This window comes from Amborella trichopoda, chromosome 1 (genome assembly GCF_054954075.1).
Source record: "Amborella trichopoda isolate Santa Cruz 75 chromosome 1, AtrichopodaSantaCruz75HAP2 v2.0, whole genome shotgun sequence".
NCBI classification, from domain to species: domain Eukaryota; kingdom Viridiplantae; phylum Streptophyta; class Magnoliopsida; order Amborellales; family Amborellaceae; genus Amborella; species Amborella trichopoda.
In genome coordinates this window covers 135,289-161,016 of record NC_142336.1, presented here as the reverse complement: position 1 = coordinate 161,016, position 25,728 = coordinate 135,289, and the positions used below count along the sequence as shown (strand labels likewise).

The following is a 25,728-nucleotide window of genomic DNA, read 5'->3' as shown; positions in this document are numbered from 1 at the left end:
TGATATCCCCGAAACATTCGATGGGGAGTTGGTATGGGAACAAAAGTCTCGTTCTGGCAACACATATGGGTTGGAGAAGTTTCTTGAAAGCTAGCTTGCCTTGAGCTTTTTGAGAAGGTAGTGAATCTGGAGGCAAGGGTGAGTGAGGTCTATTCCATATTGAATAATAAATTGGTGTGGAATTTATGTTTCCCACACAATAAAATGGACGATAGAGTTGTCTCATATTATGCAGCATTATTATGGGAGCTTGAAGAATTGTACCTATCATGGGAGATGAAAGAAGAGATAATTCGGGATTTAGAAAGCGATGGAGTATTTACAGTTAAATCTATGTGCTCTCTTTTATTTCATGATGGTGGAGATGGATGCTGCCTCAGATATGGAAATGGCTTATTCCACATAAGGTGTATGTTTTTATATGGTTGGTAGTACAAGATAAGGTGCTCACAGTTGATAATCTCATTAAGTGAGGCAAAATATTACCAAATATTTGCTTATTATGCAAGTTAGACGAGGAGTCAAATGCCTATCTTTTTGTTCATTATCCTCTTAGCTTTGCACTTTGGTGTGGTTTTCTGTTTGGATTTAGTTTGCCTCTCCCATTAGGTGTTTTGGGTATTGTCTCTAATTTTAGCTTTCCCAGTTTATCTAATGTGGGCATTGTTATTTGGAAAGTTATCAGAGGGGCTGTGTTATGGGAAACACAGAAGGAACGGAATAGAAGAGTTTTTTAAGGGATTTCTTTGCCCTTTGAGAGGATTCTCAACAACGTTTCCCTTTCTATATGGAGATGGCTAAACGTAATTAGAGATTTTCAAGGTATCACACACGTGGATGTTATGCGCAACATCATAATCTTATACATCTAAGAACACTTAGCCGTAGATCAGTGGGTAGATGGTCTTCTCCTGTTGAGGGATCTTTTAAGCTGAACTTTGATGGAAGTTCATTTGGTAATCCGGATAATGCTGGTATTAGAGGAGTGATTAGAGATTATGTTGGAAGAGTTATTCTTGGATTTCTAGGACCTATAGACCAAGCTATAGCAAACTTTGCAAAAATGGCAGCTTTGCTACGCGATTTGAAAATCTTTAGAGAGAAAAATATCGGTAATTGCTATGTAGCATAGGGTGATTCCATGAATATAATTAACTGGTGTACACATAAGCATAAGGTGTAGTGGACTATGAGGTTGATGTGGTGCGAGATCTTGGATTTGACATGAGAGCTAGCAGTTTTATTTCAGCATGTTTTCAAGGATGCAAATTCGTGGGCTGACTCTCTCGATCGTTACAAATGATGTTCATATGTTGTAATTTGTTTAGATAATCAATAAATTTCTTAACTCTTGTCAAAAAAAATAAAAAATATAGCCTCACATCAAATCCTTGTTAGGAAAGTACTGTAGGCGACGAAAATCTCTATAATGGCTTAAAAATCAATTTTCAATACTGAAATTAAAATTTGAAACTAAAAGAATAGTACAGATCTTACGGATCTAAGAACACTTATTTTTAAAGCAAAATGGACGATTCAAATAATTATTTTTAAAGCTGGAAATCCTAATTTTCTTTTTCATTTTAGATCACTTGAGATGGATCATGTTTGGATATTTTGTTGTTAAGATGTTTATTTGATCATGTAAGAAAGTCTTGATCAAAATTATGCAGTTTTTGATGCATTGAGTGATAAAAATCACACACGCTTAGAGGGAGAAAAGGAGGAGGGATTAAGGAAAGAGAGAAGGAAAGGGATGGAGACAGAGGAATTTGACTGTGAAGGTACGAGAGAAAAAAGGATCCTCGCCTGCGTCTCTTTGTAGGCTTAGAGAGAGAAAATGGGACTCTCTCTCTCTTAGAAGTCGAATGCTGCATGAGTGTCCATAGCTTTCCCAGTTCCAATTCCAATGGGTTGGGGTCTGCGTTCTCACTCGAAGAACAGTGAGGGAACAACGCAAGGGAAGAGTTCCACTCCTCCTTTTTCGGGTCGGGAATTCGGCCTCCAGACTGCCCTGCTGCACTACCTCTCCATGACTTCGATTAAATGCCTCACTGAGGTTATGCTATGACAAGTGAGCTCAGACCTGCCGCCGGTGACCCCACCCACCCTGAAGAAGCTCTGGAGATGAGGAGGTCATTCCAGATGACATAACCTTCTTAGGGATGTTGTGCACATGCATCGAGTAGAGCATAAGCAGTTCGGACACTACAATTGCATGGTGTTCACACCCTGTAGGTGAGGTTTACATGAAATACACCACAAGTTGCAGGGATGCTGCGTGTGGTCTGTTTGGAGGTTGAAGAGAAAGCGGATGCCCTCAGCCGAGAAGGTGAGCATTGGAAGCGTGGCGAAGAGGCCATTCTCCAATTTCCCTCTGTAAAAATTATTGAGATAGCTGTTTAGCTTTTTTTAATGTTGACTTGAGGGCATCCCAGAGGTTATTGGTAAACTTACTCGCACACAGACACATACTTAAGCAGGAAAGAGAGACAAACATGGCAATTCCCTCTGTGGGAGTGAGTGGGTCCCATCCTACTTGTCATGTGCTGGCGCACTCTCTGATAGAGATTGATTGTATACACCACCCACCCCACATGGCTACTTTGGTTGTATAACTTGTGAGGCTGGTAACCTCCAACCCTCTTATCCCTTCTAAGCATACATACATGATACATGTATGGAGCCTTTCTGAATTGTATGTGGGATGCATCTCTTGGGTTATAGAAAGAATCCCATAAATCCTAGTATATAGCAGCAGACTCGGAGGCTCGCCTTTCGCTTTAACAGAAGAAGAGATGGGGTTCAAGGCAAGGTGCAGGAAGAAATTCCGAGGGACTGTGCGATTCTTGACGTTGGCTTACTCCACCAGCGGTGGTGGTAGAGATGATCTATTTTACGAATACGATCCGACTCCTTATGATGGGGGTTATGATCCAGATCTTACTTTCGGGAAGCCCCTCCCCGCATCCAAACAAACCTGCTATTCTCCTTCCAAATATTCATCGTCATCCTTTGAGAATTTCGACTATGGAAGCCTTCCTTCCCCTTATGGGGACTCCCAACCAGCAGCAACTACTACTATTACTCAAGAAGAAAAAGAGGAAAGGCCAACCCGTGATGAAGACAGCGAGTCCCACCATGACCCCGGCGACTCACATGGAAATGGAATAGAAGATGACGTGCTGGAATTGAGCGGGCCACTGGTGAACCCGTCTCATGGTGATGGTGAGGAGCAGCCAGTCTACCATGGCTATGGGTGGCCATGGCCGGAAGAATATGGGTATGGATATGGTTATGGAAGCACTGACCACGGTTTCAGAACTTCTCCGGCATCTGATTATTGGTGGGATGAGCCAAGCCTCTTTGCAGACCCTTTCAATTTGAGGGACTCCCTTCCCCCTTCTCAGAGCTATTATAATGGAAGAGTTCGCAACAATCAACAAGAAACTGAACAGGGAGGCCATGCAAGTTCATGGAAAGGGGCTGAGGAGTTAATGGATTCCATCTTTGGATCGTCAAATCCCAATTATGAATACCCAGCCCCTGAAAGGTCTGGCTATGACCAACACATCTATCAACTGGACAAACATGAGGAATCTTCATGGTTTCAAAGTTCATACCGCTATGCATCTTACTAGTGACTAAGGGAAGTTGTTCTATGTAAAAGTAAGCTACCTCTTTAAATCTTTTTTTTTTTTTTGTAAGCAATAAGCCAACTCTGTAAATTTTGGGTTCTTATCAGCATGCCTATCTTCCAAGGTGGACACTCAGCCACCCAGGGTCGTTGTATATAAAAAATTACCTTAAACCATGGCCTAAGTTGGGTTCTGCACTGGTGATATTTCCAATTTGAACATGGTTTTAGTTTATTGATTCATTACATTTAGAAATACATACTGGCATGGAACTGGACATTATTGTTAACCAACGTTTAGGAAATTGCCTTGGCTAAGGTACTTGACCCCTGGCCGAGGCGAGTAACTTGACCAAGACTTGGACTTGGCCAAGTTATGGACACCAATTTAAAATGTATGAAGATCAAAAAGAGAAATAGATAACTTTTCTAAAAAACATAAAAAATCAGAAAAAATATTTACAGTCAATAGAAATCAGAAAAAGTATTTAAATTCAATAGAAATCATTAGAAGGCTAAAGAAGACAAAAGAATCTATAAAATATGAGCTATTGAAAATTTTGATTTATACCTTGCATATTTCAGAAAGTTTTATAAAAGGGAAAAGATATAAATGATCCCAAATCATCCTCAAAACTATCAAAATCATCTAAAAACTCATTTCTAAGCAATGTATTGGGCACATCTATCTTTTTATATTTTTTAACTTTTTTTTATTTTTTATTTTTATGGAGCTTTTGGTTGGGGGGCAAGTTGGGTGCCCAACTCGCACCCAACTCACCTTGTCACTTGGACTTGACCGGGTCACGAACATTGTTGTTAACTCTTTGAGACTGATAATAGGATATTTCAGGTTAACACGTAGATGATTGGGTGCTTTACTCTTTGGTGCACTTCCTGGTTTATTTGTTGAGTTGGTTATGTCACAAGTGATTATTTTGATCTGTATGCATTCCATCTCTTTATCCAAGCTGAAGTGCTTATAATATCATCTTGATGCATTTAGGCTGCTGGGATCATGTCTGAAATATAGAACTCTCACCTTGACTTCTTGTTAACATAATTCTATTAGTTTTTTTTTTATTTTTTAAGGGAAATAACTCTATTAAGTCTTAACTCGTCAAAAGATAACATGCTGCATAAAATAGTTGTCATAAAAGTTTTCGATAGTAATATGTAATATCCAGGGCAATTGGTTCCTCATTCTGAGTTGAGATATCCATATGCGTCATCCCTTTTTATTCATGGTGTGCGCCAACTTAAGGTCACCATTTCTCTTGTACTGATGACGTCCTTGGCGGAAGGTTTTTCCCTTTGTATATTTGAAATATATTGTGATGATTTACATATGCCAACACCAGAATTATCCTCTTAAAAAGATTGAATTAATAAGCATTTTTCAATTGGGTTGAGATTTCCAAAATACTCCTGGAGTTCCTCTTCCGGACCCTTGTTAAATGCTTTTTTCAGGCTCACAAGTCTGAACCACTTCCACTTGGAAGTACCTTATCCCTCAAGAATTTCAATGTTTCCCATATGCCACTTTGTGCATCATCTCGTGCATTCTTTATGGTGACCAGCTGCTATTGGCTTTCATGATGGGTTGCAATAGGATGAATTATTTGACCTGTGCTCACAGAATACGGATTTTTTACAAGGAAGTTTGGATTTGTTGCTTTTGGAGTGCTGAATGTCTTTAGCCCTTGTAAATTTGGGGAGAAGATAGTTGGCTTGGATTTGAAGAAGCCTTTCTACCATTGGTGGGGCTCGGAAAGAGAATTTGGCAATGGCAGTATGGGATCATTTTGGTCATTTTGGGATTATATGGTAGGGGATTCAGTGTTCCATGGTAATTTGCAGTCTAGAAAATCCGAGTTCCCCCAGGATACTTGTTTTAGGGTAACTGTGCTAGTCAAAATTCGCATTGGGGATAGTCATTGAAATTCTAAGGCTGCATTTGGGAAAGCTTCCAGGACCCATCATGCGGTGTAATGGTGTTGGTCGTCAAAACTTTGTGGTTTGGTGCACACAACCCCATTCCTGCTGTAATGCAAAATGCTGCTAATAACTGGCATCTTGCATTGTAAAAAGGGATCAGGAGTCCTTTTACAATCAACTGTGTGGTGCATAGAAGAGGCAATAGAGATCTGTGCATGAGCTAGTAGGCCCATAAGCTGTAAGCTATCTGAAACAAAGCCTAAATATGGTTTTGTTTCAGATAGCTTACATAAGCTACAATTGTAATTAGGCACTGGTTTTATTTTGTTAGATGTCCGATTTCTTAAGATGTTATGCTCTCATTGTTTCAAGAAACTATTGAATCTTGATAAATTATTGAAGCGGTGTGGTGATTTAAGTAGAAGAAAGCAGTCTCAACCACAAATATACAGTGGCTTGCTAAAGTAATAATTCTATAGCTATGAGCAAGAAACCATCAGGCACCAACTGTGGATAAAGAATATGCTGTATGAGTGGAGTCTCACTCTGCAATAGAAGAGAAGTCAATGAGGCTATCCATTGCCAAGGAATTCTCCTCATGAAATTTTGGATCTTTGCAAGGAGAGTGAAGGGAATGTTGCATAGGCACTCTGAAAGATTTCTCTTAAGTGGTTGGGTTGCTGTTGTGACCCTGGGCATTTTTGTACTTGTGAAGGGATGTCCGTGGATGGTGAGATATCATCTCAGTAGCTCATTTGTCATGGTTCCCATTTTAAACAAATAACAATACTGTTAGTTTTCCAAAAAGAAAAAAGATAACATACCATGTGCATGTTTCTTATAGTGGGATGATTGTTTGTTCAATTCCTGGGTAGTAGGATTAATGGTTAGGATTTTGTCCGGTTGAGACCAGAAGTAAAAATGGAATTGCCAGAAACTGACAAGGTGAGATTTCCATTTCTTCATCAGGAGATAAGTACTTCCTAACAGAAAATCATACTGTTAGCTTGCCTGGTAAGATGATGATAAGCAAAAGAAAAAACACCACCATTTGTCACTTGTGTATGCTTTGTGTGCGTGCCTATTAAATCCATCTCTGGTGCAAATTGCCTCATAAGCTACAATTGCAATTAGGCACTGGTTTTATTTTGTTAGATGTCCGATTTCTTAAGATGTTATGCTCTCATTGTTTCAAGAAACTTTCTTCATCGGGGTGCATGATTATCTTGGCCAATATTCTCATGAATTAACTACTGGTGTTCGACAATGTTGCCATTGTGATTGAAGCTCTGCGCAATTGTCAGCCGGCACAGTTTCCGACCCATTGATGCCACTGCATTCAATGTATGACTTGTAGGACTGCATCCATGTCCTGATCGTCGAGAGCTTTTCACAACAAGTTTAGAGAGATTAGAGTGGATGCAGAAGGAGCGCAAGTCAATTATCTGCAAACAGTTGCTGCGTGAAGTCATTTACCTTTTGAAGCTATGTAACACTCAACTTACGCGGTGCTGACGAAATGGAGGCCAGAGTCACGACACAACATTGCGAGTGCTCATGGAGGTAATGAATAAGAAATGCGGCTTCTAGGTTGGTCCATCCATGCCTCTGCCAGGTCAGATCCAGCTATCTATTTTCATCAGCCAATATTTTCGGGTACATGGGTTCATTATCTGAATAACTGCCAGCTAAAAGTTCCTGAATTGCTTCCAGTTGGAAAGAGTGACCATTAGTGATAATCACTCCTGGAATTGCTAGTGTTATCTGGTTGCTAGTGCTCGATCTCATGTCATGCCTATAGCAGATGTGCTTTGTCGCATTTTATATATCAAAATGATTCTACCAGTAACCACTAAGTCACTAACCTTAGAAGCATTAGGTGACCGATAGATCCTAGAATGCATCTACAGTTGAACATAAGAAAGTCTTGTTGATTATATGTCTCCTTGATACCATAGGACTCTGTTTTTTGGTCGTTATCGTGGATATCAGTGAAGCACTTCACCAAGGAATCCGCCAATGCATATAGTTGTTGTAGAAGCCATTTGACCTAGTTTTCATCCCATGAGTCAGTGCAGAAGTATCTACGTTGTTGAGTATGATAGCCTGTTCTTCATGATGGCTTTGAACTTCTATTTGTAATTCAGAACGTAGAACATTCTTTCCTTATCCTAGTTGAGTACTGTCCAAATATTGGATGCCAACCTTATTTTGGTTGGGTGGAAATGAAATCGAATGTAAAGGCAATGAATGCGTGAAACCAAAAGCGTTGTCGATGGTATATGGTTTGGCTATATCAAATATTTTGGTGCTTTTCAATATGCAAATTATTACATTGAACCATGGAGAATAAATATCGGCTATATGTAGACACCCCGATCTCGACTGGAGAAGTTGCGGATAAGTTGAAATGTCCCAGGCAGACCACTCAGATATTTTGAACCATTCACCCCACCTAAACCCTTATGTAAATCTGGCTCCACAAAACCGATATTGCCCCAGTTGGATTAAACGCCTCGAAAGGCGGAATGAAGCAGATAGACTCAAAATCACCCGACTTAAAGGATTTTGCAGAAGGGAAGGATTTGGCGTTGCTCTAACGGCCGCCAAAGCTTTGCCAAGACCCGAAGACAAGGCAACTAAGACACCTCTGCCACAAAACAGGCGATTGGAACAGACAGAAATCTGGTGACATTGCCAATGAAAGGAGAAAAACTAGTGTTTATGAGAAGTGGATCCCAAATAAATGACCAAATTAGGTGCGCACACGAATATTGCATGGATATTTTCATCATTTGTTGAATGGCATAAAATGTGTGAAGCACCTGTGCTTTACATTTGCATTTTCTGAAATGTCAAGGTTTTTTCGTTTTATATTTCGAAAGTGGCTTCTTGTTTTTGATAGATCCGCCTATTTCAGTTTTTAACTTTGATAAAATAATTGTAGGGGATTTGATCTCATCACACATTTAAATTGAATTGCAGGAATTTTGATCTTTATGAACAAATATGGCTCACTACCATTTCTCTACTTGCTATCTCTTGACATTCTCTCTTCGTTTCTCTTCCTCATTCTCAACTCCTCTTCCGCATTCTCAACTCGCTGTCACAGCCCTAGTTTGAAACCCAACGCTTCGACCGTGAGGCACTTGTTTTTTGGTCCGTTAAGGACGAGTCAGTCGTCCCAAATGAGCACAACCACGTGCCAATCACAACTGATAGGCAATTGGGCCTAGTGCGCACCACTCACGCTAGCACCACTACTTAGTATGCACCACAAACACAACAATAGAAGCCAAACACACCACAAAAGAAGGACACACAAGTTGGCTCAAAGAGCCTTATCAATTCACTATAACCAAAGAATCCTTACAAGAGTACTCTTCAACCTTCCTCAGGTTGAGGTACAAATGAGGGTTCATTCCCTTTATATAGGCTCAAGGTTTTACAACCGACGGTTAGAATCAAGCCACATGTTATACATCCAATGACTAGGAACCCTATGGCCTTTATAATGTTCTAGAGCCCTCTACACACTCTAGCCCTTTAAGACTAGTCTAGAAACTCATTGGATCTCTCATGAAGGCTCTAAGCTTATTTAGAGCCTTTTGGGTCCAGATGATGAGAAAAATGGGTCTAAGTGCATAGTGTACAAGGCTTTGCTAGCAAAAGCATAGCGACATGTTTGGGGCATGGCGTGGCGCTGCAGTTTCGGGCAAAGCTGGTGGTTTTCTTGAGGGGGAGAGAATTTTATTGGAAACAGAAATAATATCGATTTGGTGAGAAGATTTGATGGTACGTAAAGGAGTTTTCTTGAGATATATGAAGAGAGTTGGGGTTTGTATGATAGGGCAGAAAAAGCTGGGAGGAATCTGGAAATTAGGAGGGCGGGATGTAATTTCCTCTAGGCAAAAACCTATGGATGTCCCTTTCGTTGCAAAGCATGCTGAGAAAGAATACATAAAGACTTTCGGGTCCATTATGGGCAACACAAAAATTACAGGACACCCAACATTTCGACCAAAAACCTGAAATGATTGAATGACTTTACGATATATATATATATATATATATATATACAAAGAAAAACGTGGGTGGACCATTTGAGTCCATTGTGATGGGATTAGGATTGAAGTTGAGATGATTATGTATGGACAAATATGTGGCGTAGGCATCTGAACTTTGTAAATCTTGCATCCGACTCTTTGACCGATAATCTTCGGCATAGGTTTTTGTCTTTTTTGTTTTGAAAAAACTTTATATAAGTGTGAAGCTCTAAACAGTCAAATTAAGGTGCACCTTAAAAATTTTACTAGAAGAGGTTGTTTTGATGCTCAAATATCCTCAAATTCATCATCTCGACCTCAAGATGCATGGACATAAGAAAAAATGGATTTCAATTTTTTGAAATATTGCAACTTCTAATGTATTTTTGGACCATCAATTTTCAAGATTTTCAAGTTTTCATAGATTTGCTCGATCAATGCTATTTTTGAATATTTAAATTTTATAATTAGAGATGAAAATATATTTTAAGGCTATCATAAAGATTTCCGGTATTGAAACCATATTTCTTAATACTATTTGAAAGTGTGCTTTACTTTGATTGTTTAAAGCCTTGGCTTTATACAAACAGCATCCATTTTTTTTTTGGTATTTTGATATTGGTAACGCAAAAAAATTTATTGCATCAATCAATCAATTTCTTCCTCCCTCCACTCCCAATTTGCATTTCTGCTGTTAAACGCCGACAATGTGTGAGCTTCCCCATCAATCTTCATATAAAAAATGGGGAGGTTTGTATAAGGTGCTCATCTCATGTTATACAAAAACAGCACGTGCAATGATTTCATGTCACCCTTGTATAGTAATATGATACAACAACATTAAAAAACCATGTTATGGCCATTTTTTTGATCCAAAATTTGAAATATATATTATTTTCATTCTAATGAGCAATCACAAAAAAAGTAAATTTGAAAACACAACCTAGAAAGTATTTTTTAGCTTAATTAACATAGGCTGTTCATTTTGGTGAGATACTTAGATCTAGGCCGTAGAAAGGTTTTTTTATTTCCAATTTTTTTGGATGGCTTTATTATCATTAGATGAACAATGTTAAAAAAGAAAAAAATGATTTTGAGTTTATAAAGCCTAAGATCTTGAAATTCACAAAATGAATGGTTTAGATTCGTTTTTATAGGGGACTCATTTTGACCATATATAAGGTTCAAATTGATTTTTTTTTTTTGGGATTGATTATCGAGATGAAGAGAGTGTGTGTGCAAAATTTGGGGTCATACAAATATGACAAACATGGTTTTCTAGAAATCATTGCTGCATTAGATCATTGCTCAAAGAGCACATATTTAAATTTTGTTGAAAGATGTAGTTTTAGTGTCCAAAACCTTCACATGGCTTGAAAATCTATATTCAACCAAAGTTATAAAATTTACAATTCTAAAAGTGGTACATATCGAGTAGATCTATAAACACTTTAAAATCTTAAAAATAGATAATCCAAATAACTTGTCACAAGATGCACTATTTTTAAGAATTGAATTTTTTATTTTTTTACCTCCAAGGTCGAGATGATCAATTGAAAAGTTTTCCAACTTAAGAACAATATTTTCTATTGGATTTTTTAGGTGCACTTTGTTTGTGTAGTATAATATGGTAGCTTGTATAAACTTTTTCCTATAAAATAATGTCACATCCCTTTAAATTTAAACTTTAACTACTAACTTAAAAGAGTAAAAAACCATAAACTAACAACTAATAATGGTTGGGTAGAATTTTATGGGACAGGCCTGGTCTAAACTCATAAACCTAGTTAACATGTAGAAATCATTGGGCGGAAATTTTCTTGCTAGCAAGGAGGGAGGCAGGGTGATGATCTGGCCATCAAATTAAAAAGCAAAGCTCAAAGGAAATGGCTTAATCATGTTCGCCAAGGCCATGTGTGAAGTTTTAATACATTATTCCTCCGGCAGTATTGCAGTTCTCGACCCCTTCAGCGCCTGGATCCTTGATACGAGAGATGAGACTGAAACGGACCATGATTTTGGAGCTTCGAACAATGTAGATTTAATGATCTTTGAAGAATTGAATGAATTATCAAAAAACAAGTTACAAGTTAAACCTTTTTTTATGATTTAGAAGTTTTGTTTTTCAAATTTGATGGTCGTTTGACATGTAAAGTTTGAATCCAAAATCCAACTTAAGCAATCAAAGTAAGGCATACCACCAAACTTGTCCAGAAGATGCAAATATGGTGTTGGAACTTTTATGATGGTCTGAAAAAAATTGTTGTCATCCCAAATTATGAAATCTAAAACTTCAAATCTATAAACATTTGAAAATATTGATGATGGACAGTTCAAATATGCGACAATAAAAGTAACATACACCTCCAAACCTGTCAAGAAGATACAAATTTGGTGTTGAAAACTTTTATGACGGTCTTAAAAAATTTGTTGGTTGTCCCTAATAAATATTGGGTTTCTATATAACTGTCAACAATAAGCAAACCTAAAGCTCTACAAATAGTACAGATTGAACAGAGTTATGAACACCTGAAAATCTTGATAATGGACGGTCTAAATATGCGTCATAAGTTGCACTGTTTTTAAGACTTAAATCTTTTATTTTATGGTTTGTATCAAAATATCTCGACGTGGTAATGTTCAATTAGAAGGTTTACAAGCATAAAAACAACTTTTTCGTGATGAAATTTGAAGGTGTGTATAGCCTCTTACGAGTCATTTTCCTTTTTTTTTATAAAATGTTCATGCAGAGCAAGGAGCGGGAGCGGTGCAGCGGTGTTGGAGGGAAGTAAAAAGGCGAGAGGGGTTAGTGGTTCATAAGATTCGAGATGGGATGATGATTGTGTGTGCTGCGGAATCACACAAATTGAAATTTGAAAGGCGAATCGGGATGCTAAAACAAAGTTTCACTTACTGACAAACGTCACATGCGAGGGGAGAGAGCATAGATTTCAGACAATTTTTTTTCTTGTTTTTTAGGGGAGAAACCATACCTGTACTAGTGTTAGAACCAATGCGGTGTCTTCTCTCTCTTTTTACAACTAAGAGTGGCATTAGGAGCAGTGATGTGGCAGTATCATGTCATCTCATCCTCTCGTGGGACAATTTAACTCACCCCGATGGCAATTTTTTTTTTTGAATAAATGGGGATGGCGACCCCCTACCCATTTTATTAGAAACTAAGAATAAGTTACATGGATGATCCTTTTACAACCTTTCTTTTTTAAAAAAGGAACAATAGCAACTTCAGATCAAAAAAAAAGAAAACGCACGACACACCATTGCTTTAATCCTAAACACTGCTTTTTTGACACTTAAGAATCGGCCTTCATATATATTAATAACAATGTATATCACAAGAATGTTTGGTAAGGGGATGTATTGCAAAGTCGGGAGAAAACCAAACTATGAGCAAATGTGATTTTGAAAGTAGAAAGAGGGGTGCACATGGGAGATGTGAGAGGAGAGAGACAGGGGAATCTTGATTGGTGTGGGTTGGACAGTAAAATTGGAAAAAAAAAAAGAAAAGAAAAAGGGCATACGTCGTTGGATAGAAAAGGAAGGGTGGGTAAGTCGAGGGTGAAAAGAGGGAGCAATCATAGAGGCAATTTGCTGAGCTCGAAGAGAGAGAGGGGTGGGCCCCGGGGATCCCCATTTCTTTCCCACCATGAAAAGGACGCTGTCTCCACAAGTGACAAAAGTATGGTGTCATTGATGATGAGCTCCACTCAAACGCCCATGTGCCCTTCTGCACCGTTTCAGCCTTTCGCGGGCCAAACGCAAAAATATTAATCCTTAGACTTTAGAGAGAGAGAGAGAGAGAGAGACGAGTGCACTACTCTCCACGTACTAAAAAGGCCTTATGTACGACTACCAAGTCACTGGCTCACATTTCAGGTTTTGCCTAGCAAACAATACGACTCAAGTATCTAAATCTGCCAATTAAAGGAGATGCAACTGCATCACCAAATTGAGAGAAAGAGAGAGAGAAAGCAGTAATAAGTAGTAAACGCAATGAGTGCGTGAGTAAAAAGTGCGTCATGTGATGAGACGGGAAAGGGCAGTAAACACCACACCACATCCCACAATTTTTTATCCAATAATAATAACAACAATAGCAATACTAATAATAGTTATATTTATATGTATACATGGGAGAGAGGGAGCCAAGGCCAAAAGGCTGCTGCCAAAACTCGGTTAAAGCAAAAATGTCTTTGGATCGCGTGCTCCTCCTCCTCTTTTATTAAAGTTAACAAAGTACACACTCACCTTGTTACTTATAAAAAAAAAAAAGAAATTTGTGTAAGTGTGAGGCTCTAAAATTTCATTAAAAACACCTTAGAGATATGAGAAAAAAAATAAATTTTAAGTTTTAAAAATAATGTATCTTGTATTATATATTTGGACTGTTAATTTTTTAAATTTTCAAGATGTTATAGATTTACTCGTTTTTTTATTATTTTTAAATTTAATACAATGCCTTTATTATGCCTCCCATGGGTGTCATCAGTGTCCAAAGGCTTGCTGATTGAACTTTGCCCACATGCTTTCTATTACATTACATATGCACATGTATACTTTGTCTATCATGGTCAGTTTGTTGTTGATTTGTTAATCATCATAGAAAGAATAAAAAAATAATATGAAGAAAAAAAAAGAAAAGAAATGGTGCAGTTTGTATAGAGCCTAGCGTTAAATAATCGAATTAGAACCAACCTTCAAAGAGTGTCGAAAAATGTGGTTTAAATATTAGAAATATTTTTGATAGTCTTAAATTATATTTTCATCTTTATTTAAAAAATTTAAAGCTTAAAAAAAAGGGTAGATCGATAGATCTATGAAAACTTAAAAATTAAAGGCCCAAAAATTCATTAAAAAATATACTATTTTCAAACTTGAAATCCATTTTTTTCTCATATACGTACATATTGATGTTGTGATGAGCAATTTGAGCATCAAAACAACCTCAGAAAATTTTAAAGTAGGCTCTAATTTTTTGGTTTAGAGCCCCGCACTGTATAAACTTTTTCTAAAAAACAAAAGGTTGGTCCTTAATCGTACTCTTTTTCCCCACGTGCGATCTGAGAGTTGTGCACACGCGCACCCCTTGAGTTAAGGTATGATGGGTCGTAGTGGTCCCTAACAGCAAATGGACGGTGTGGAGGAATCGGAGGAGACCGAGAAGCACGGACCGGCACTGACTATGTCCTTTTTTAAAGACCACAGTGACACCCTAGTGGCAGCACACATACAGAGAGACACAGTATTCACCCGCCATGTGACTCTCTCCCGCTCCTGTCCATTTCTGACTTTTCTCTCCGATCTCTCTATGCGCTATGGATACTCCTTTCAAAACCCAACACCATATGATCTCTATCATGAATATGTAAAAATTTAAGATGATAGTTTTTTGAAAATTTTTTATAGATCATTGATCTTTATCCCTTTTAGAGGGACCACCACTTAACATCTATATTCAATAGCGATGTTCTTTGAATTTTCCCACTTGACTCCTTTATACATGAGCTTTATCAAAATAATCATGAGATATGAGTTATTTAATATTTTATTTATATTATTAATTTTATTTTAAAATAAAATTATATCTTACAAAACTATGTACTATTGTGTTGATACAAAAAAGTCACATTCACTCGAATCGAATAGCTTGGAGAGCCATTTTTTTTTATGAACTTTGGCTAGGGTAGGGTAATAATAAATGACAAAACCGCCCTGCAAATGGTAAATTGTACTCGTGATGAATTTCACCGGCCTCCTCGGTGTGAAAGGCCATGGTAGAGAAAAGAGTAATAATATGCATGGAATCGTAGAAAGGTCAGCATGGTCCAAAAAAGAAAAAAAAAGAGTAAAGATACTAGTACTGGTCTAAACCCAAAAGATAGTGTGAGATAGATGAGATCCAAATAGCAGGCATTTTTTCACCATGAGAGTAAACAAGGCTGAATGTGAGACATGTCGACCCCCCTTTATTTTTCTATTAATTAGGGCATCAGCAAACGACAGGAAGAAGAGGAAGCAACAGAAAGATCCATGGCTAAACAGATCTCCGTGGGATATGCGAGAAAACGCTTTCTCTCTCGCTCTGTGTATATATGTACTGGCACCACGAAGAGGCTCCAATGATGGTTGTTGGGCGACGAATTTAGAGAGAGAGAGAGAGAGAGAGAGAGAGAGAGAGAGAGGGAATGGGAAGGAGGTACAGGGGGTGATGGAGGGTGAAGATCTTTCTTCGTCGTCTCTGGTTGAAGGCCACGGCAGGTGTTACCCCACCTATGAAAGCCCATCATCATCATCAGGTTACGGTAGATCCTGCAGCAGCAGCTGCCGGAGGAGAGGAGTTGGAAATGAGCACCAAGCTCACAACCCACAATATTTTCAGTGAGTGAATGAAGGTCCTCTCTCAGTCCTAATGGATCAGCGCTCTCCCCCTCTTTGATAAGTGAAAAAGGAGTCTTCTCTTCCCTTTGCCGCGGTGTCTTGAGCGTTATGACGAGGCCCAGAGATTGAATTAAATTTTGGGGCCAGGCACCTGAAATTACAAGTCCCTACCCCCTTTGCCTTAAGGTCAATTTCGTGAGCACCCTCTTGTGAGGAGAGGAACAAGATGGATGCCTATGAAGCCACTAGGATTGTGTTCTCCAGGATTCAGAACTTGGATCCGGAAAACGCCCCCAAAATCATGGGGCTATTGTTGATTCAGGACCATGGGGAGAAGGAAATGATTCGGCTGGCCTTTGGTCCGGAGGCTCTGGTCCAGTCCATTGTAGCCAAGGCAAGGAAGGAGCTGGGTTTGGGCTTGGCCTTGGGCTTGGGCTTGGGCTTGGGCTTGGGCTCGGGTTCGCGCGTAGGAAATTTGCCCAATACTTGTTCTCATTTGGGTTTGGCACCGCAGCAGCAAGCATGCCTCCCTCCTAGTACCTCAACCAGTACTTCTATGGTTTCCAGTTGGGTGGATGCTTTCCCAAATGATGAGGGGGAGGATGAGGGGGTTGGTTCTGATGTGCAAAAGAAGGTGGACCAACAGATATTGGCCCCCAATCCCTCCTACGCTGTCAGCAGCGGTGGCGGTGGCGGTGGCGGCGGCGGCCTGGTGGATCCGGAAAGCAGCAGCAGTAACGGTGGTGGTGTAGGAGTGCCTTTGAGCTTGTATCGCAGTAGTGGTAGCGGTGTTGACATGTTGTTGGATGAGCTTCACCTTCAAGACCAACTCTCTTTCCTCAATGACAACGCCAACGCCAACCCTGCTCTTTATGCCGCAGCAGCCGCTGCAGATAGCATGACCACCTGCGACAGCGGCCTGCTTTACTCGTACACCAACTGGGGAGCTATGGGCCTCAGCCCCCTCGGTGGTCACAGGCGTAGCTTGTCCGTGGCCGACATCTGCTGGGGTGGTGCTGCTAATTCTTCCGATGTGGCTCTTGCTAGCTCTACATCCGGCCTCGCCTGGAAGCCATGCCTATATTTTGCGAGGGGTTACTGCAAGAATGGAAGCAGCTGCAGGTTTTTACACGACGGCGGCCACGGCCGGGGAGGAGGAATCTCCCCTCCCACCTCCTCCTGTGAGGTTCTTGTATCCTCCGATGAGGGGGAGCACGAGCACCCAAATCAACAACAACAGTGCCACCCTGCCATTCCTCTCCTCCTCAGATCCAAGAGTCAAAGGTCCGTCTCCAGTTCCCAGCAGCAGCTTACTCCACTTTCTCCTTCTCTACCTTTTGCAGCCACTGCTAAATGCATGATCCCCCCATCATCCCTCGACAATTACGTACTGGGCAGCGAGGCTCACAGGTCCCTACTGCTTTTATGTTTTTTCCTTTTTCTGCTCTTTCCTGAGTTTTATTGTTTATCCTTTTTCTCTTCTCTCCAATTTCAACAAGCGGGACCTGTTTTTCCTTTCGTGTTTGAGGAAAGAAAACAGTATATACTGAGTCCTCACTGCCTGCCTGCCTCCAGAGTTCCACTGGCGGACGATGGCAACAAATATTTCTTTACAAGGTCACCGAGGAACAACAATGAGTTTGGTGGCGGAGGATTAGCGAGCCCCGGTTCCAGGCAAATTTACCTCACCTTCCCTGCGGATAGCACCTTCAGAGAAGAAGATGTTTCCAACTATTTCAGGTTCTTGCACTTTCTTTTCTTTAGATTTATTTTGTAGGAAGAGTCCATCAATCTCTCTCTAAAGGATCCACCGGACTGAGACAAGGGTCTCCCCCTTTGTGTGTCTTTTTTTCTTGAAGCATTTATGGACCTGTACAGGATGTGCGTATCCCATACCAGCAGAAGCGCATGTTTGGGTTCGTGACCTTTGTTTACCCTGAGACTGTGAAGATGATCCTCGCAAAGGGCAACCCGCATTACGTCTGTGATGCTCGTGTGCTCGTCAAGCCCTACAAAGAGAAAGGCAAAGTTGCGGACAAGTACAGGCACAAACCCTAAACCCTCTCTCTCTCTCTCTCTCTCTCTCTCTCTCTATCACTTCTCTGTTGAATTGATTAGCTTAGAGACTGATTCTTCTTGTCCAACCCCCAGGAAGCCTGCGGAAAGGGGAGACTTCTCACCAACCGGCCTTGATTCAAGAGATTCATACGACCTTCAACTTGGTTAGCTTTCATATATATGATGTTCAGCTGAAATTTCCTTTTTATTTTTTAATTTTTGGTGAACATGATAAAAATAGGATTTTTGTGATTCAACAGGAGGAGGAGGATCACGATTCTTCTATGATTCCCATGAAGTTCTGAGAAGGAAGCTGGAAGAGCAGGCAGATTTGCAGCAAGCTCTAGAGCTACAAGGAAGAAGGTTCATGGAGCTCCAGCTCCTCGATGTTAAAAGGAGGAGCAGCAGCAATCGCATTTCTGTTGTGAACCAATTTGATCACCGAGCTACTGGCCCCGCCAGTATTACCATAACCCCACCACCTAAGACAGCGGAAGGTAGGCTAGCTACTGGCTTTCCTCCTCCTTCGGGTTTCACAAGAGGACAAGGATGGAATTGGGTGGTTTGTTTTCCATGTATCATTTATATCTCTATTATTTTTCTTTCGTGCCTGCCAGATAACAGTTGTTTCAGCCCCCAACCTTTACCTTTGGATGGGGGGGGGTATTTTCATCATCAATTGGGAGCCGCGGCAGCAGCAGCAGCAGCACTTAACTCCCCAAATAAGGACTCCCGTGGGGTTTCAGAAGAGGAGAGCTCCCCCAAAGAACAACCTATTCCTTTCCAAGAAAGGTGATCATCATATATCTTTTAACTAGAAAAAAAAATCAATTCATCCTGTGATTAACAATAATCATGATCAGTTGCGCTACCGCGGATCACAATCTTCCTGATAGTCCATTTGCCTCTCCAACAAAGATCGGCGGTGCGTCCATCTTCTCCAATAACAACAGCTTCACAGCAACAACTTCTTCCTTCGCCCCCCCAACAACTGCATCCCTCGATGTGCCCCCGGCCTTCAATTCATGCTTCTTCCAATTCCCCAGGTTAACTTTGCTCTCTTGCTTATGAAATCCACCCACTTTTTCATGGGTACACATTACTAGCTGGCCCCTCCCCTCCCCTCCCCTCCCGAAAGAGACTGGGAATACATCAGATTTATTTTCACTGATTTCTTATAGGTTTTGCGCATCAAATGATTTGTCAGAGTGTGTTGTTAAAATCTTTTCTTTTTAAAGTTTAGTATTCATTTATTTTTCAATTTATGTGTAAAATTTAAAGGCCAACATCCGTCCCTAGGATCAATTTTTGAGGTGCGCTCGGGGGATGTACTGCAATAACTCTAGGCTCCTTGATTGATTGAATGAGTGGTTAATTTATTGGGACTTTCCATCCTTCAGGTTCTCTTCGGGTCCTGGTGCAATCGGAATGTGACTCGGGGGTGGTCTTTGGCGGAGTTGTAGTCTCAAACTTTGCAGGCGGAAGGGAGGGTGTACAAATAATTGTTTGCAAATTAACCACTGAAGGGAAGGGAAGGGAAGGGAAGGGAAGGGTGAAGAGTATAGGTAGCAGCTGGTAGAAGTAGACCCTACAGAGGCCTTTTTTGATATACCAAAGGCCTGCCCCACCTCAATTTCCTTTTCTTAGAACTACTCTCCCTCTCTCTAATTATAGACAGACACATACATGCGCCGGCGACAGTGGAAGATACCCGTTTTACTGAGCTCAGCGTATCGTCTCTTTACAGTAGCTGAAAATCCACTGTACAGTTGAATGACAAACAAAGCAAGGATGGAGCGAGCATCTGGAGGAGAGGATTGCCTTGTCTTTGTCTTGTGGTTATACAACACAGAACACACACCAACACCCCCAATGGCATTTATACAAAACATGAAACCATAAAAAGGAAAACTCTTTTCTCTCTCTCTAGCCTTGTTTTGTTTCGTCTTGTCCCGGACTCGGTGACTGCCTGCGTGTGTGGTTCAGATTGATTTGGTGTGCGTGTGTTTGTCTGTGTGTTCTTCTTTTTATATTACTGGGGGATCACATGGGCGCTGACATACCACTGCCCCGCCACGCCCTCACATACATCTACTACTCATTACTTTATGATCCATATGGGTTCTAACATAACAATAATGATATGGAAATGAAATGGAAAATAGATATCTGACGACAAAACAGGCGATGATGTCTGTCTTTCCGCCAGCTTTTTACCTAGTGTCCCAATTCTGCAATGGTCGTGGACCACGTCTCGGCTGTGGCCCCTCCCATCTCTTTTCCCGCTCCATCTTGCCACTCTCGACGCAAAGCCTAACGTCCTTTTTTTACCACAAAATTATTATCATCTCGTGGGAAGATATCGTCCTAATCACTGTTCAAAACAAAGGATCGGGCCGACTAGTCGGTCTTGGCTCGATCCGATTTCGACTAGATCGGTTGATTAGTGTCTCGATTTTTTTTTAAAATGCAATTTTGATAAAAAAATCTCAAAAAAACTCAAAAAATTCTAAAAAAAACCCAAAAAATTGAAAAATATATTTAAAATTTACATTTATTGTTCTTATATAAAAAAAAGCAAAAAAACAATTATAAGCATAATTGGGTTTCAGAGAAAGTGATTAGACATTTGAAGCAATACCTTTTCAATAATCAATTTGTTTACGATGCAGATCCAAACAATCTCAAGATGAGATGGCACACTAACTTTTCCACTGAGACAATACATTCTTCGTTCACCCACCTAAGGCATTTTCATCCTAGGGTTTTCGGCATGAGATGTTCCGGTGATTTAGGCAAGCTTGAAACTCGAGTTGGATTTTCCGACCATGTCACTTACCTTCAGAGGTTTTCACTTTTAAATTCTTTTACCTGACATTTTCTTTGATTTCTTTAGGGCTTCTTAAGGTCTTCTATAGGTTTTATTTATTTAGGAAAATGTTTGCCTTGTCAATTATGAAGATAGAGCTAAGGCAATAACGCAGTAATTATCATATACAAGTGTCCAAGCTCATTCGTTTTTAAAGAAATTTAATAAAATTTGAAAATAGGGAGAGATTTGAAATAGAACCCATAATTTAGAGATGTCATAATTTTAATAAAGAATTAAAGTTTATGAAAATACAAATATATAATGAATAATTTCGAACAAGAGAAAGATATTATGAAAAACAAATTTTTAGTTAGCAGTTTTAGCTTCTGCAATCATAGAGCCCTTTAAGCAGTTTAATGCCATGCAGCGATGGACAGATGCACCCGACCCTTTATGTCATACAGGGCTAGACGGATATACCGACCTTTTGTCTTACGGAGCTAAACATTTTTTGAATACACTCGACTTTTAACTCTATACGGGGTTAAATATTTTCATGTTTTGGACGTTTTCTAAATTGTGATTTTGGTTAGCAGTTTAAACTCGTGCCAACAAGGAGTATTTGAAAAATTTAGAAAATTAATTAAATGTTTGAAGACAGTCTTTTTTTTTTTCGTAAGAAAATTGCATAGGAAAACTAACTTTTGTCTTCGGAAGGCTCTGGAATTGGAGTAAGGGCATTTTTGTCGCCCAATTTTTGGGAGATACTAACAGTGTCACTTGGCGACATGCCTTGTGTCGCCTAATGATCTGGGCGCCACACCCTGTGCCGCCCAGGCTACCTCCAAAATCAAATGATTTTGATTCCAGAGGTTTTGGGGGTTGCCTTATGCTCCCTTCTTTTTTTTTTTTTCGGTTTTATAGCCTTTGCCCTTATTTTGGGGAATTTTTTACTCCACTGCCCTAGTTATGGGGTGTTTTAATTGTTAACCTTTTGTGTGCAATTGATTAACTGAGGTAGAGAGGGACATTTTATTTGCACACAGTTTTCAAACTGAATTTTGACATACTCAGCCCCCTTAGGTATAGGGTTTTGTCCCAAAATTCTAGTTAATGAACCGTCTTACACACACACACATATGGGGATGAGTTTGCCTCCTTTTGCCTCAAGGAATCTAGCTAAGAGAGAGAATGCTCTCGAACTAGCCAATGTCGTCATTGATGAGGTTCACCCATCTTCGATATGTGGTAGTTGGTAATTATACTCATATAATAGTGGAGTGCCTAGCCAGTTTCAAGCCTTCATAACAGGCATAAGAAGTTGGCTTCAAGAGCGACGCCAGATCGACTAACAATTTAAGCTCTTGTAGTGATGGAGGAGTCATTTCTTGATTTTAGAAAAAAGAATTTTGAAAATCATTTTTTTTTTTAAAGAAAATAAAAGACTAATTTTTAAAGCATTTTTGAAAGAGGGACGGGTCTTACAATTTTTGTCACATGTGGGCCCTTTGGTGGTTATTTTCTTTATTTCTTTGTTATTCAACTATTTAAAGAAGATGAAATGGATTTCCTTGAGAGATTATGAGGGTGCAAGAGTCTTGAAGTTTCCCTTGGCTTTTGGAGTTCTCATCTCGTGTTTCACAAAACTATGAGGAGTTCTTTGTGTTCTTGTCGGGTTTCCTTCTTGGAGAGGTCTTGATGTTCTTCCCAGGGTTTGTCGAAGTTTCTTGGGTCTCTAATTCATGTTACCTTCCCATAACTTCCTAGGTTGGATCTGTTGGGAACCTATAGGGATTAGGAGTTTCCATCGTACAGACCTGCTTATGTAGTATTGTTGTAACTTGCAAGTACCTGTTTGTACTTGAGGTTTTGGATCAGAGGCTCCCTATTGGATTTTTTCCCATTTTTCTTTATTACACGTGGTGCCCTTTTCGAGTTTTCACTTCCTTTTCTGTTTTGGAGCCAATTATGGGTAGTATTTCTTGAGATATATCGCATTAGTGGGATCGTTGAGTTCATATCCCTCTCCTGATTTTTTATTTTGTAAGAATTGTCTGCATGCACTCTGATTATCACGAATGACCCATCCCAGTTATGTTTGAATTTGCCTAATAGGTGTGGATTTGCAGGAGCGTGAAAAATATTTTTGAGTACCATGTCTCATTCTATGAATTGTAGGGGAACAACTTTTCTTTGGTACAACCATTTGATTCTACAATGGTAAGCTATGATGTTCTGTATTGCTCGTAGTCGTCTTTCATCAAAAGTATCAAGGGTAGTGACTCGTGCTTCAATCTTTGTTCCTCATCTAAATCATTATGAATGAGCACTCAGAGAGATGATATCTCAACTTCAATCCATATCATACACTAATGAGTATGGGGTCATGCCAATAGGAGTCTTTTCATTTGTTCAATAGGCCCATAACGTGTCATTTAACTTTTCGTGCCAATCTTTACCACCTTCTATAATTCTATCTATAATTCTGAGAAGTCCTTTTTTTGTGGCTAGTTGGACCTCGATCTTGTTGGGTACGGAGATCGTGAGCAGGGAACCAGATGTGGGGTCTGACCCAAGATCGCTCTCTTGAAAACCAATTTGCGCGTATGGGTTAGTGAGAGAGAATTATAGGATATAAGGTGGGACTTACCTCATAGTGGGTTTGTGACATACTCAGACATGCGTTGATGCGCTCTTAGATCACCACAGAAAGCCCCTAGCCTGACGCTGGTTCGGCTTTGACTCCCTTGCTACACTGCGCTTTATTAGCACACATGCATAAGATGGATTGACAAGTGGGTCAAAAGACCTCGACTTGTCGTTAGATGGGTGATTTATCAAGAGAATAACAGGGGAAAGTAAAAGGGGTGACGAAAGGAAAAACGAAAGACGACTTATTAATTTGACATCCTTTCGGCGCCATCTTAACAAACAACCTTATAGTGACAATATTATTAATAAAAAAAATATCTCATGAAAGAAGTAAGGAGAAAGAAAACGATGATGCGTGTGGATAAAAGAAGAACAATGCAGTGATAAAGGGGAAGACGATAAGAGGTATCGAAAGAGAGAGAGAAGATAACAGAGAGTAGAGAGACTGATATAAAGATAGAGATTGATAAAGAATAAAGAAGAGGAGGAGAGATAAATTGAGAGTGATGGAGAAAGAAGAATAAGAGAGAGGAAGAAAGAAGAATGAGAGAGAGAGAGAGGGAGATCGAAAGGATAGAAGGGAGTTTTAGAGAGAGAAAGTGTGAAAGAGAGAGAAAACGAGAGAGAGAGAGAGAGAGAGAGAGAGAAAGCGAAAGAGTGAGTGGGGGAGTGACGATGAGAGAGAGAATGAGAGAGAGGGAGTGAAGGCAAGAGAGGGAGAAAGAATGAGAGTAAGAGAGAAAGTGAAGTCAAGAGACAGAAAGAAAGGATGAGAGAGAGAATGAGTGAGAGGGAGTGAAGACAAGAGCGGGAGAAAGAACGAGAGTAAGAGAAAAAGTGAAGTCAAGAGAGAGAAAGAGAGGATGAGAGAGAAAGGGAGTATAAAGATGAGAGAGAGATAAAGCAAGAGAGAGTAAGAGAGAGAAGGTGAGATAGAGAGAACGAAGACGAGAGAGAGAGAATGAAAGAGAGTGAGAGAGAGAGTGAAGGTAAGAAAGGGAGAGAGGGAAGGAACGAGGACGAGAGAGTGAAGATAGGAGAGAGAGTAAAGATGCGAGAGTGAGAGAGAGGGTGTGTGTGTGAGAGAGAGAAGGCGAGAGAGAGAGAGAGTGAGAGAAGGAAAGAGAGAGAGAGTGAGAGAAGAAAAGAGAGAGAGAAGGCGAGAGGGCAAGAGAACAAAAGACTGAGAGAGAGAGTGAAGGCAAGGGAGAAAGAGGGAGAGAGAGAAGGAACGAGAGAGAGGGGGAGAGAGATAGAGAAGGAGAGAAAGAGAAAAAGTAAGAGAGAGAAGAAGAAAGGAGGGAAGAGGGGACCATGGCTAACCGAGAGGAAGAGAGGGAGAGAAAGAGAGAGAGAGACAGAGGAGAGGAGAGGAAACGAAAGGTGTCACATCCCAACTTTTATAATACTAAAATTCTTGAGATGTGACGGTTTATTCTTAAGGAACAAAATAAATTCTAAATTTTACTATATAATACTCCAAAACAAATTTTCCATTCACAAGTTTTCAATCTTTTACAAAGTTTATTTTACAGCTTATAATAACATGATGATGATGATGTCTATATATATATATATATATATATATATACAACTTTGATAGTACAAAAGTTACAAATACGAATTTATCCATGCCTACAAACTTCTCACAAACTACTCCTGCTGTACATACAAATAGTACGGCTACAATTATTCTGAAAAAGAATTCACAATAGCTTGATGACTCAGTAAGTGACCATCATTATTCTTACAAATCATGTTTAGAGTGTCTAAAAGAATGCATATTAAGCAGAATTTCGACATATTGATTTCATGCATTCTAATATATGCTATTAGACAGATTCATTTCTAATCTTACACATATCCTGTATTCCATATTAGACAAAGAAAATAAGCATGATACATAGACCATATGCACATGATCATATTAAGATCAACAATAATCTAAATTTAGCAGTTTAAAACATTACTTCAATCAAGTATCAAATATGATCAAACAAGCATTCACAACAACAGGAGCCCTGCAATAGAAGCACTAACCTTGGGTCCCAGGCCTCGGGTCCAAGTTCAAAACTTCTACTAGCCCACAGGAAGAAGCACCACCAACAGGTAAATCCGTTGCGTAGTGCCTCACACACGCACATAACCCAGCGCGCTTTGGTGCTTTTGATAGGCACTGGCCTTGC

The 25,728-nt window shown here is 39.8% G+C and overlaps 2 protein-coding genes across 11 annotated transcripts; both read left to right on the top strand.

Annotated features, from left to right (window-relative positions):
* The first annotated feature begins 2,704 nt into the window (after window positions 1-2,704).
* Window positions 2,705-12,820, top strand: LOC18425132 (uncharacterized). 7 transcript variants are annotated; one of them, XR_002279430.2, is made up of 3 exons: window positions 2,705-3,669; window positions 6,933-7,190; window positions 12,372-12,820. XR_002279430.2 is itself a non-coding variant. In XM_011630944.3 (2 exons), the coding sequence occupies exon 1, from the start codon at window positions 2,799-2,801 to the stop codon at window positions 3,639-3,641; it is 843 nt and encodes a 280-aa protein (XP_011629246.1). In that variant the 5' UTR covers window positions 2,705-2,798; the 3' UTR covers window positions 3,642-3,669; window positions 12,372-12,820. The 7 variants fall into 7 exon arrangements, 4 of the variants coding, with proteins under 4 accessions (XP_011629246.1, XP_006829763.1, XP_088717263.1 ...); XR_016051570.1 differs by having other exon boundaries at window positions 6,880-7,190; XR_016051517.1 differs by having other exon boundaries at window positions 6,863-7,190.
* A 2,824-nt stretch (window positions 12,821-15,644) lies between these two features.
* LOC18425131 (zinc finger CCCH domain-containing protein 53) lies at window positions 15,645-20,001 on the top strand. Of its 4 annotated transcripts, none has more exons than XM_088860974.1 (8): window positions 15,645-17,430; window positions 17,596-17,760; window positions 17,899-18,059; window positions 18,172-18,242; window positions 18,339-18,575; window positions 18,696-18,870; window positions 18,942-19,124; window positions 19,479-20,001. In XM_088860974.1, the coding sequence occupies exons 3-8, from the start codon at window positions 17,929-17,931 to the stop codon at window positions 19,510-19,512; spliced, it is 831 nt and encodes a 276-aa protein (XP_088717100.1). In that variant the 5' UTR covers window positions 15,645-17,430; window positions 17,596-17,760; window positions 17,899-17,928; the 3' UTR covers window positions 19,513-20,001. The 4 variants fall into 4 exon arrangements, with proteins under 4 accessions (XP_088717100.1, XP_088717060.1, XP_011629245.2 ...); XM_088860934.1 differs by having other exon boundaries at window positions 17,899-18,065; XM_011630943.3 differs by having other exon boundaries at window positions 17,880-18,059.
* Window positions 20,002-25,728: the final 5,727 nt, after the last annotated feature.

Excerpts from the sequence above, each read along its gene's own strand:
- LOC18425131 (XM_006829699.4), top strand. The coding sequence starts at position 16,247 with ATGGATGCCTATGAAGCCACTAGGATTGTGTTCTCCAGGATTCAGAAC. Across the intron at positions 18,066-18,171 it reads AAAGTTGCGGACAAGTACAG|GAAGCCTGCGGAAAGGGGAG; the intron begins GCACAAACCCTA and ends TCCAACCCCCAG. Across the intron at positions 18,871-18,941 it reads CCTATTCCTTTCCAAGAAAG|TTGCGCTACCGCGGATCACA; the intron begins GTGATCATCATA and ends AATCATGATCAG.
- LOC18425132 (XM_011630944.3), top strand. The coding sequence starts at position 2,799 with ATGGGGTTCAAGGCAAGGTGCAGGAAGAAATTCCGAGGGACTGTGCGA.